A 13,444-nucleotide genomic window follows, 5' to 3' on the forward strand; every position below is an offset into this window, starting at 1 on the left:
AATTGACTCAATGACTAAAACACAGAGACTATTTTAACATTTAAGGCAAAAAAAAAAATACAGGAATTTAAATGCTTTAATGGTGATAATTAACAATACATTAAACTTTGTATTAATAGTGTGGTAAATGCAGAAGAAACAGACGAATTTTAAAAACCGTTTTTAAAGTACACAATATCACATGGAATATTGTCATTTTAAGTTGCAGAATGTATTTGCAATTTTTCTGAATTTATCCATCCAAAATGGATCTTATTGTTGATATTTTCCTAAACTATTTGTATATATGTAGGGATTGCCTTCTCCAATCCATTTTTCCAGAAATCTCTCCTTCCAAATGAAACCTTATTATTATTATTATTAATTTTTTTTTTTTAACTTTTTAACCTTGCAATATTATTTTTTTTTATCTTCCCTTGTGAAACCTTCATCTAAGTTGTGAATTATATATCTTTTAGGGTAGTATACTTGTGAAATATATAACTTATACGCCTCCTCAAAATTCCTTTCCATTTTTGTTTCCCTTTCTTTTTTCAGTCTAAGGTGGATGTTTCCAGGAAATTTCAGTGAGCATACGTACACACAAAAAAACAAAGAGTATTGGAATGAAATGGACACAAAAGCAAGATAATTACTGAGTTTTTCTACTGAGTTGGAAGGGTAGTTTAGTCCATTCCTCACGTGTGACCTTGGATCTTTGTATTATATATATGTAGAAAGAGCACCCTGGACCCCTGGTCAATTCCTGTGCTCGATACTCGAGTTGAATTCCTCTTGTTTTTTTCCCCTCTCTCTCTCTCTCTCTCTCTCTCTCTCTCTCTCTCTCTCTCTCTCTCTCTCTCTCTCTCTCTCTATATATATATATATATATCTGTGATTGTCGTCTTTGTCGTGTATCCTTGCAACCCTGTGCCGGCCATGGGAACCCAAGCTCCAACTGACGAAGTTAGTCTCTCTCTCTCTCTCTTTCTCTCTCTCTCTCTCTCTCTAAATCTCTGTCTGTGAAACTAAACATTTTTCAACTATACAAGCGACTTGAGAGTGAATTTGAAAACAAGCATATATTTTGACTCAAGCTACATCATTTGTTTTTGGTTTTTTTTGTTTGAAGTTTTGTGTGCTTATAAGATCAACATCACCACAGAAGGAGATATTATTTTGCAAACTAGGTTCAGGTCGGATTTTTCTCTCATTATAAAATAAAATATTTGAATTAAAATAATAATATACTAACATTTGTTTATACATTTTGTGTGTGTAAACATATTTATTTAGAAAATGAGAAGGAGAGAGAGAACGTGGGGGACTGAGAAGGTTTTTTTTTTTTTTTAATATTGAAGGTATTGTAAAATTTAAATTTGTGAAATTACATTATTGCTCATTATTTTGTTAAATAATAGAAATTTAAGTAGTTTTTTCATCTTCTTTTAATTGACAAAGAAAATTTTATTAATTAAATGAGATTCTGGGATGCACTGCTATTAACCAAGTTTGATCAGGAAGTAGATAGTGCTGGCCCCTACACGCCCGACAGAGAATAAAACACTGCTCAAACAAGACTTGAAGCAACTCAATTACGACAGTTGATACAGTTGGATGAAAAGCCTTTTCAACGTTTGAGTTTTGATTCCTACAATAGGATCCTCTCTCCGGATTTTTTGGTTAGAATTTTAAGAATTGGTGAATCGTATTTGTTTATTGTCTATAATTATGATTAATTTTTGTCAAGTACTATTTGTGCTTAATTTTAAATAAAAATATTTAAAATAATTTTTGATCGTACAATACATAATAAACAGACACAATTTACGAATTTTTAAAATCCTCACAAAAAAAATCCGAGAAGAATCCGAATTCTTGATTCCTCCCCTAAGTCAGGGATACCAGATACCAAGATTCATTGGACTAGCTCCCCCCACCGGCCCACCCCACTTCCCAACCCCCTAGAATTCCAATTACACCATTGTCCTTTTTTATTTACGGTAGAATTTTTAATTTTTCCTCATCCGTCCTTATTTAGCCGAAGATATTTAGCTCTGTACATGTAGAAAGTTATTCTTCCTCATAACTAAAATACGGTTTTATACACTGTGCTCTAATGTGATTTGTAGCTAAGATAAAAGGAACTTTAACGAAAAACTTCGGTACTGTTCACTTTAACAAAAAATCATATTTTTACACTAAAAAATCAATATTGATACTATTCATTTTAATCTTTATTTTGTCCTTATTGTTAAAACTCTAAGTTTTCATATCATTTTCATTAATTTTCCTAAGATAAAATGACATATCAATAATTTTCTTAGCTAACCGACCCCGACAATGTTGATTTCGTTGAAGCGAATAATGATGTGTCAATTTTCCATGTGATATAGTCCTGGATTTGGGTGACAGTATGTGATTGATGCTGATGAAACAACATATGTTATTGTGTATGATAGATAGAAGAAAAATTAGCAAAGCAGAAGAAAATCGAAGAGTGGCTTCCAATCACTGCTTCAAGGAATGCAAAATGGTGGTACTCAGCTTTCCACAATGTCACTGCCATGGTTGGAGCTGGTGTTCTCAGTCTCCCTTACGCCATGGCCAATCTTGGATGGTATGTTAAGGCCTGATTTGGTACTGAGGTGATTCTGAAAAAAACTGGTATAAAAAAAAGCTGGGAGCTGTTTTTGTGTTTGGTAAACATTTAGCTTTAGCTTTTTTTCACAGTTTTGGGTGAAAAAAAGCCAAAAACAAGAAGCTACAAAACCCAGCTTTGAAAAACTGATTTTTTTTCACATCTGTTTTACATAAAAGTTTACCAAACACTATAATACTGCTTTTTTTTTCAAAAGCACTTTTACAAAAAAGTTTACCAAACACTCTGCTGCTCTATTTCACAGCTGCTTATTCTCACAGCACAACAAAAGTAGTTTTTTTTCAAAGCACAGCAATACCAAACCAGCCCTAACTCAACCCTAGACTTCTGACAATATTAAATAGTCATACAATTCTTCACATCACTTGGGAAAGTGATTTCCGCATACTCCTCTCCCTGCAAGCCCTTGTTTACTTTTTACATTCGGACAGAAATTAGTAAGCATATTTCCTTACTTTTTGCTGCTGTTATTTTGCCTCCACATTGTGGTAATTCAGGGGTCCTGGTGTGGTAATTCTGGTGCTGTCATGGATCATCACATTGTACACACTCTGGCAAATGGTTGAAATGCATGAGATGGTTCCAGGCAAACGGTTTGATCGATACCACGAGCTGGGGCAGTATGCATTTGGTGAAAAGCTTGGCCTTTACATTGTTGTGCCTCAACAGCTCATCGTCGAGGTCGGTGTCAACATCGTCTACATGGTTACCGGAGGAAAATCGCTACAGAAGGTCCACAATTCTGTGTGCTCAGACTGTAAAAAGATCAAGTTAACCTATTTCATCATGATCTTTGCATCTGTTCACTTTGTCCTCTCCCACCTTCCCAACTTCAACTCCATCTCTGGTGTGTCTTTGGCTGCTGCAGTCATGTCCTTGAGGTATATATTGTCAACCTAAATTGTTTGAAAGTACTTTTAGAATGACAAGGTGTTTGTAGGTAAAAAATGCTTATGACATGGTTTGACAGGAAAAAAGTTAGAAAGTGTGATTATTAAAAAAAATCGATTAACTGGTTTGGAACTACTTTGGAAGGGCTAAAAGATCTTTATATGCAAATCTAAAATTTTCTGACTACGTTTGGGAGAAACAGTTCAAATTACTTGTGGACCATAAAAGCTCTTTGAAGAAGCATTATATGCTTCTTAGAATTCACTTTCAAGTGCATTCTCAGGAGGCAACTATATTTTTAATAAAAACTACAAACGTACATGTTTCTAACTCCCTCACTAAGTGCTTCATATAGGAGCAGTCTCGGACAAGCTAGTGCTCTTAGATAACAAAAAACAACACATCAATTGGCATAAAAAAGTTAGTGTTTTCAAATTAATGTTTAATTAATATCCTTCAATTGATTTTGTGAGGGATGCAGTTACTCTACCATCGCTTGGGGAGCCTCTGTGGACAAGGGTGTGGTAGACAATGTCGCATATGGGTACAAAGCCACGTCTGCATCAGGAACTGTGCTCAATTTCTTCACTTCCTTGGGTCACGTGGCTTTTGCTTATGCTGGTCACAATGTTGTTCTGGAAATCCAAGCAACAATTCCATCTACACCTGAGAAGCCATCCAAGGGACCCATGTGGAGAGGAGTCATCGTCGCCTACATTGTTGTCGCCTTGTGCTACTTCCCGGTTGCTCTGGTCGGATTCTACGTGTTTGGCAATACAGTTGAGGATAACATCCTCATTTCACTTGAAAAACCTGCCTGGCTCATTGCAGTGGCCAACATGTTTGTTGTCATCCATGTCATCGGAAGCTATCAGATTTACGCAATGCCGGTGTTTGACATGATCGAAGCTGTGTTGGTAAAGAAGTTGAATTTCGCACCTACTAGAACGCTTCGCTTCATTTCGCGTAATATATATGTCGGTAAGTACCCTTTTCCCTTTATTCCATCAAGTTATAACATGAGCTTAAATGCGCATGTTGTTATCTGAAGGTGGATAAATGAGTTCTAATTGACATTGTATTGCAGCATTCACCATGTTCATTGGCATTACCTTCCCTTTCTTCGGTGGTCTCCTTGGATTTTTCGGAGGATTTGCTTTCGCTCCAACAACTTACTTCGTAAGCCCACAGATTTTCTCCACACCTAATGCAAAGCATAGCGTAACATTACTTGCACATTTTGATTGAATCTTGTTATTATATGCAGCTCCCTTGTGTCATGTGGCTTGCCATTTACAAGCCAAGGAAGTTCAGCTTGTCTTGGTGGTGCAACTATGTATGTTCATTCGTACTCGTACTTCGTTGTCCATAAGTTTACATTTTCTTTAATTTATATTAGTTAACCTAATAATTATTTTACTTCATTTTCAGACCTGTATCTTTTTGGGTGTTCTTTTGATGGTTCTATCACCTATCGGAGGATTGAGATCGATCATCATGCAAGCCAAGACCTACAAATTTTACTCTTAAGTCCTTCACCATCCTTCCCGGCCCAAAAAAGGATAGTAGGTTGCTGCAAGAATCTCCAAAACCTATAAAAAAAAATACAAGAAAAATGAAGCCGTTGATGATGATGAAGATCAATCTAATTATGACTATGTGCCTCGAGGGTCTTGCGATAATCGGAGATCTGAAAATAAATAAGGTTGTTTGTTTCCAAAGGATTCTTCTTCTGTTTCATTTTCTCTGTTTGTAATGGTGAATATATGTACATGTATTTATATATACTAGAAATATGGCCCGCATGTTGCTGCGGGGTTAGTAACCGTATAAAAAAAACATATTTTGAAGTTATAAGAGATTATTAAAGAAGGTTCATGTATATTTACACTAAAAGATGTTTGAGCTTTTTGAAAGAATTTTTACATGAAGATCAGAAATTGGGTGAATGAAGCTCTTGGAATCCTTTGAACCACTCTATGAATAGCATGACCTGTGAGTGATTGATAATGTAACAAAAATTAGTAAAAGAGAGTGTAAGAGTATTACATATAAAACTATATTATTGGAAACACTTTATGGAAAGCTGTAGTTGTTGTGCTTTGGCTGATTATCTTCACCAACATACAAACCCACAGTTGAATAGTTTAAAATACAAGAAATTAAGACGCCGAGAAATTTACGAGGTTCGGCAAAAACCTGCCTACGTCCTCGGAGAGATATTGCTCTTCACTATGAGAAAAACAGTACAAGTTACACATGAGTTAAATCGACATAACCCAATCCCATATCCCTTGTACACCCTCACAGAATTTTCCCAAGAGCCTCACTCTACCCCAAGAGTTCTTTCACAAGAGACCTTTCACTCTAGCTCTCTTGATTTCTCTCTGCAACTCTCTCTCTACCACCATAAGGCATAACAAATGCCTTAATATATAATGTTCAACCTTTCCCATGGGAGAGCCGAATGCTCTCCCCTTGGATGCTTTCTTCCTCATCATGATGTTCCTTTCATCATTTTCTTATTTCTTTTAACCAACACTTTTCCATTTTTTCCTCCCCAAAATAAGGAAGGTGTTGTCCACCTTCTTTGTTTAGCCGAAAGGTATTTTGGACACTTGTCCACAAACTCCAACAATCTCCACCTTGGCCAAGTTTCGAAGTCCATTGGCCTTACGTACCAGCATGCACACTCTGAATCAACCTCGTTGGTCCTGTTCCGATTCAGTCACTGCCAATGCATGTGCAGCTGCTGCAAGCAAAAAAAAACATTTAGCTTCAAACAGGATCTCGACACATCCTCGTCTCCTCCAGCAGGTTTTCCTCCTCTTCATTGCCTGCAACTTGGAAACTTGTCAATGCACCCATTTCCAGCAACACTCGTCGAGCCAGACAAACATTCCTCACACTTCTCATTCTTCAGGACCATCTCATCACCTGTGAATCTCATAGCTCCACCTGCTGCAAAACCCCTGCAACACTTGAGACTATACATCACCAGGAGATGTGTTGCTTCGAGTACCTAGAGGGCATACTCGAAGTCTTCCGCCACAAAATTGCTGCTACCTGGACCAAGATCATCCTTTCTTTTTCTCAAAGGACAATTCATCTTTTTATGCCCGAAATCTTTGCAGTCATAGCATTGTGGTCCCTTGCCTTTGGAGCTTGATTTGAACCTGTTGTCTCTCTCAAATCCTCCTACCAATTTTCTTCCATGATTCCAACCTTGAACAGCTAAAGCAGTCTCGTGCCCACCATCTACAATGGTCTTCCTCTTTTGTGTATCATAAGACACCAAAGAAGCATGCACCTGCTCCAAACTTACTGTATCTTTTCCATGCAATAAGGTTGTCACAAGATTCTCATACGAATCTGGAAGTGAGGTAAGAAGTAAGAGGGCTTTATCTTCTTCCTCAACCTTAACATCAACTTTCCTCAATTGATCCAAGTATCCATTGAACACATTCATGTGGTCCATGAGATTCCCGCCTTCATCCATCTTCAGCTTGTACAGCTTCCTCTTCAGATATAACTTGTTGGTCAAACTCTTAGCAATATAGAGTTTTTCCAACTTCTCCCACAGTACAGGCGCATAATCTTCATCCATAACATTGTTGATAATGTTAGTTTGTGGCCAAGTGGACAAGTGTTCAAAATACCTTTCGGCTAAACAAAGAAGGTGGACAACACCTTCCTTGTTTTGGGGAGGAAAAAATGGAAAAGTATTGGTTAAAAGAAATAAGAAAATGATGAAATGAACATCATGATGAGGAAGAAAGCATCCAAGGGGAGAGCATTCGGCTCTCCCATGGGAAAGGTTGAACATTATATATTAAGGCATTTGTTATGCCTTATGGTGGTAGAGAGAGAGAGTTGCAGAGAGAAATCAAGAGAGCTAGAGTGAAAGGTCTCAAGTGTTGCAGGGGTTTTGCAGCAGCTGGAGCAATGGGATTCACAGGTGATGAGATGGTCCTGAAGAATGAGAAATGTGAGGAATGTTTGTCTGGCTCGACGGGTGTTGCTGGAAATGGGTGCACTGACAAATTTCCAAGTTGCAGACAATGAAGAGGAGGAAAACCTGCTGGAGGAGACGAGGATGTGTCGAGATCCTGTCTGAAGCTAAATGTTTTTTTTTGCTTGCAGCAGCTGCACATGCATTGGCAGTGACTGAATCGGAACAGGACCAACGAGGTTGATTCAGAGTGTGCATGCTGGTACGTAAGGCCAATGGACTTCGGAACTTGACCAAGGTGGAGATTGTTGGAGTTTGTGGCCAAGTGGACAAGTGTCCAAAATACCTTTCGGCTAAACAAAGAAAGTCAAGTGGACAAGTGTCCAAAATACCTTTCGGCTAAACAAAGAAGGTGGACAACACCTTCTTTGTTTAGCCGAAAGGTATTTTGGACACTTGTCCACTTGGCCACAAACTCCAACAGTAGTGCTATAAGATATACCGCGGTTATAGTTTCAAAACTTATAAAAGAATGCAAGACAAAATATACACACAGAAAAGTAAAAACTATTTAGTTTGAAAGATATGAACGATTCAGCTTGCAGCAAATGTGGAGAGTGATTGAGAAAATGGAGCATTAAATTAACTGTTTTTCCTTTCCTTCCCTTTGCTCGCTGCATAAACAGTAGAGTAGCTCTAGTTTTTCAATTTTTTTTAATGCCATTCTTCGTGTCAAGTCAAGATCAACAACTAAATTTATAACATGCATGTAAATAATACCAGGAAAAATTCCACTTCATTAGACATGCATATTATTTTCTTAGTTCATATATGAGAATTTGACATTATCTCTTTCAACCAGCAATCAAAATCACTTCTCAAAGAGATTATAAATAGAAGAGAGTGGAAGCTTACCCAAAGCCAATTTCAAGTAGTAGTGTTGTGCTACTCTCTCCATTTTCTTATTTTTAGACCCAACAATCTCGGCAGTTAAATATCAGAGTTGGGTTCCATTGGTCTTTCAAAATATCCAGACAAATTGCTCCATTTTGACTGCTAATATTAGGGCGCCTTCAACATATGAGATACATACACACAAAAAAACATTATTAGTGATCCAGATGCATATCGTTTCTCTTGAGTATTCCAATTTAGCAGTCCCTAGAATCTTACACAGTGGCACCTGGTTGTTTCTCCTACTTTACAAACTGTTTTTGTTTCTTTTCTTTAAAGCACATTCTGCTGATAAATATATTCTTCACAAAAATTATGCAATACAATTGTACATTAAGTGCTAATAATCTTCATAAAATGGCTAGTTACATTTCTTCACAACTTGAGTGATCTCTCAACTAAATGATGGATGAGGTTATAGTTTATCACTTTCACATTTACATTTGCCCACAATTTAAGCGTTATATTTAAACTCCAAACGATGCATAGGTTATCATGCAGTTACATCATTATAATAAAATTCACTTCCAATAAGAGTATAAATACACCTAATTGGTAATATCTTGAGAGAGAGAGAGAGAGAGAGAGAGAGAGAGAGAGATACATGGCAATGGGTCGACTTGCAATGAACTAAAGAACTCGACTTTTTCTTATGATTACATCACCACCTTCAAGAAATACATCAATCAGTAAAATCAGAAGTGACAACACAAAAGAAAATCCCAGATAAAAGTTCTCATTAGCAGTGAAATTATTAGTATTGCACTAAAATATTTAGTGATAAGGAGATAATGATTTAAACAATATTATCTCAATCATCATTCTGATAAAGAGAATATGTTACTTGTCCAAAACTACCAATCTGGATCATGGCTCAAAACTAACTGTCAAAACCATTCGTAACAGTAAATTATTGTTCTTTCTTAAGATTCCAAATAATTGGATACACAATCCTTTTATAGCTTTATACTAGATAGTTTTGCCCGCGCGTTGCTGCGGGATCACAAATTGTGTGAAAAATTTGTTTCAAAGATATAAAAAGATTGTATGACAGAAAATGCTGAATAAATCTTTATATACGAAAGATTTGATTGATACAATCTATATACAAAAGATGATGTGCATGTGAAAAAGATTAATCTTTACTTACATTCCTGCATTCTTACATTTTTCGAACTCACCTACTTTAACTCCTCCACAGTCAATAGGCACAAACCTTCATCTTTCTTGTTGGATTAAAAGCTGGCAAATCGCAGAGCTGAAACCATTTTCATTCAATTACAAAGTTGTAGAATCAAAATATCAATTTTATCAATTTACGAAATCACAAATATGCAGATTAAATTGCATGTAAAGAAATGTGTAAATAGAAAAGTATCAAATTGCAAAAGAAATGTTAACACAACACCACTACAATAATAAGAAAGCTCAAATAATAACATCTACCACATATGATTTTTTAAAATGGATACCGGTAATAGATAACTTATAGCTTTCACTTGCTTACTGTTGTTAATGAGATACAAAATACAGCCAACAAAAGAAAACATAACAAATACCAAAAGAAAGATTAAGCTCCCAATCAAGTATTTAAATGAAAGAGATGTAAAGGTAGTCAAATAACTGAAAAACATCAATGTTTCAAATAATAACCATCACAAAATTATTCCACTCAAAGTCCCCTAAATAACACATCATGGGCATCCTGCCACGATTATCTGAGAATATATCATTGGTTACTGTTGAAAATATACTGCATTATCTTGAATTCAAAGTACGAACAATGAAGAATGCACATGAAGAACACACAATTTCTTTGCAAAACAATTTTATAATGTTATAATGTTGAATTGGAAATTCAGAATGAACTTCATTAGTTCAATATGAAAAATTCAAGAATTTAATCACACTGAAAAATGAAAATCACGAAGCAACGAAGAAGCAAGCAAACTACAGAATTCAAAGAACCAAACATGCCAGAACTGAAACATTAAAAATAGCATTTACCTATTTCAAAGATAAAAAATCCCAGATATCAGTATATCAGCACTCCCTGCAAAACACCAAAATCAGAAAATTAGAAAAATCTAATTTGATATCATTGTATCTTAAGAAACCACCAAATTTCCAATCAAAGAAAAAGTAATAAAAAACCCCTGCATAAAATAATCAGAAGATAAAAACTGAAATTTGTAAAGCATTTGTGCAAAGCACTTATTAGAGGAACTTACATATGGATGAAAGTGTTGGTCTCTTGTATCATGTTAGAGCAGCATTAGCTGGAATTTATAAATATAATACATTCTGAGCATTCGAATGATTCACTTTGCACAAAACCTAATCATCCAACTGTGCAGAAAAATAAAAAATGCACAATGACAAATTTGAATCTATAGTACTACAATAAAGAACGGAGAAAAAGTTACTTATTACAACCCCAGTTTTTATTGGTGTCATTACCCCCAATCTTGTACCATATACCAAGGTACTGAAAACATATTGTTTCACATTTAATTACATTGTTTCACATTCAGCTGTGCACACATAAAATTGGTATCAAATTTATTTCAGTAATGGCTCAATGGTGTAAGGATTCTTTATCGCTTGTTTTGACTTAGACAAATTTTTTCATCATTGCGGCTTTATTTTTTTCTAATACCATCACGTAAAATAAATGCAAACCAAGAATATCTAGAACAATATAAATAAGGAATTTCAAAACATTATAGCAGAAAATCAATTACATGCAACTTTTCTTTAAACACTCTTTAAATGTAGAAAACAAAACTAACCTTTTTTGTAGTAGCGATGATAAGGAATTAAAAATCAAAACAACATCTGCTAAAAAATACAAAAAAGAAAAATCAAAATGAAAAAAAAAAAAAATCAATCTTCAAAACCATATGCAAAATAGCGGATTTGTGTCATCATCATTATCCTCACCATTATCATTATCATTACCCACTTGCAATTCCTTGCTGTCCGGTTTCAAATTACTCTTAATTCTCATCCAAGGTAATGGGTTTTGAATCGCCACCAACTTCTACAATTCCCAAATCACGAAATTCTAGTAAAGGGTATGCCAAAAACGCAAATTCAAAATTCAATTTCTTTTTGTACAGGACAATAGAAAGATTGAGACTTTTTTTACTTCTACAGTTCTACACACTTTCGAGCTCTAAATTTTCTCGGAAACAAACAGAAAGTCAAAGAAGTTGTACCTGGTCCAAGAGAAGAGCAGTGCTAGAAGAGATCTCAGGCGAGAAACTTAATAAGATGGACCAAACCATTGAACAAAGAAACTCAGTGAGACTAAAAGAACGATAATCAACCATAACAATTATAGTTAACAATAAATGTAAAAACCCAGAACCATTAACCTTCCTTAAAAATATGAACTATTGTCCTTATTACTATGTATTTAACCAGATCGCAAACAATCTCATTAGATCTCATGATATCATGAGGGGGCATAAACACATACAATTATCAAGAAGTTAATTCTCCAATTTCTAATCACAAATTCCAAACATAAACAACGGAGTGCAAGGGATAAGAACATATTGGACTGATGAACGGAATAGCTAATGTGATGAAAATGCTCAAACCTTACTAACAACGCTGCAACTCCTGAAAAATCATAGACTCACAAAATCTGGTTTTACCAGGCAAACCGTGGACAACCCATTGCAATTTACTGCAAAACAAAATTGTTAGTATATCCAAAACACGATTAAAACCCACAAATCCATCACCAAAACAAATAATTTCCCTAACAAAATTAATCATATTAACAATTTTTTCAACCTGATATATAGATACACAACGACATGTATAAACATATCAGAGATATAGAGAGAGAAAGAGACAGGTAGAGGTAGAGAGAGACCTGATGGTGTTGATGAACACTGGAGAGTGAGAAAAGCAGAGGACAACTGGAGGTTGCTAAAAGAGATTAAGTACAGTGAAAAATTAAATATTTGACTTCTGGGTACTTGAGAAGAAGTGAGATTTAGTTACCTATGTAAGGAGAGATTGGGAAATACTCTGAAACCCTTGCATCAGCAATCGCAAGATCAGGAAGAAAAAAAACCTTGGAAACCAATTTCATGACCTTCCACATAGCGCCGACAAATCTAGGTTTACAGGGATGCAAAACTCATCTGAAAAAAGAGAACCCAAACAAAATCTCAAATAAAAAAAAAAAAAATTTAAAAAGAAAAAGGAAAAGGAAAACCACGATCACAAAACCCTATATTTGAACAAAAGAAAACCCCAGATGTAAGATCCGAAGAACTCACCAAGACATGCTATCCTTTATGGGTAAAATTTTTCTTCGAATCAAACCGAAAGCGTTTATTGGTTGGGTGGTTTTTCAGCAAAACGGAGAAAGTGAAAGAGAGAAAATCCCTTAAACCACGAAAATCAGCAACCCTTTCCGCGAAAGAAAGCACAGTTATCATAGGAAACAGAGGATTGGAAGAAAGAACAGCCAAAAAGAAAAGAGCAAAAGCCGAAATCAAGAAAAGCAACGAAGGAACAAAACCCTAACTCAAGATGACTCTCGAAGTTGAGAGAATAAGATGAGCACCTCGTGGAAAACAGGGACACAAACGGAAAGAAAACAGAGAAGCGAGGGCAGTTCCGTCCGGACACTGGTCATCCACAGTACCCAACCCCTACGGGTTTTAGTATATATGATATGGATACTTGATCCTCATCAGTTTCATATACTCCCCTCGTGGCCATGAGACTTTTTGATGAGTGCATTCGTCAAAAGGGCAAGCTTAGAGTATTCAAAAGTTTTTCAATTTCTTAGTTTGCTCTAGACCTCATGATATGCCGATAATAGTTAAAGATGAATGAACAAAATAAAAAAGAGAGTGAGAGAGTTAAACCCAAAAGCTTAACCCAGTCTCATTTGCATACCATTTGACCATATTAAGAAAAATATGAAATTTGCACCCCCATTTGACCATATTAAGGATAGAGGGCACTCACATCGT

At 35.7% G+C, this 13,444-nt stretch overlaps 1 protein-coding gene across 1 annotated transcript; it reads left to right on the forward strand.

The window, feature by feature from the left end:
* The first annotated feature begins 874 nt into the window (after positions 1-874).
* On the forward strand, positions 875-5,619 carry LOC137708507 (lysine histidine transporter 1-like). The gene is made up of 7 exons (XM_068447603.1): positions 875-945; positions 2,442-2,599; positions 3,139-3,522; positions 4,014-4,513; positions 4,620-4,711; positions 4,800-4,868; positions 4,964-5,619. The coding sequence occupies exons 1-7, from the start codon at positions 919-921 to the stop codon at positions 5,060-5,062; spliced, it is 1,329 nt and encodes a 442-aa protein (XP_068303704.1). The 5' UTR covers positions 875-918; the 3' UTR covers positions 5,063-5,619.
* Positions 5,620-13,444: the final 7,825 nt, after the last annotated feature.

The sequence above is a fragment of the Pyrus communis genome, chromosome 11, assembly GCF_963583255.1.
Source record: "Pyrus communis chromosome 11, drPyrComm1.1, whole genome shotgun sequence".
In the NCBI taxonomy this organism is placed as follows: domain Eukaryota; kingdom Viridiplantae; phylum Streptophyta; class Magnoliopsida; order Rosales; family Rosaceae; genus Pyrus; species Pyrus communis.

Excerpts from the sequence above, each read along its gene's own strand:
- LOC137708507 (XM_068447603.1), top strand. The coding sequence starts at position 919 with ATGGGAACCCAAGCTCCAACTGACGAA. Across the intron at positions 3,523-4,013 it reads GCTGCAGTCATGTCCTTGAG|TTACTCTACCATCGCTTGGG; the intron begins GTATATATTGTC and ends TGAGGGATGCAG. Across the intron at positions 4,869-4,963 it reads TGTCTTGGTGGTGCAACTAT|ACCTGTATCTTTTTGGGTGT; the intron begins GTATGTTCATTC and ends CTTCATTTTCAG.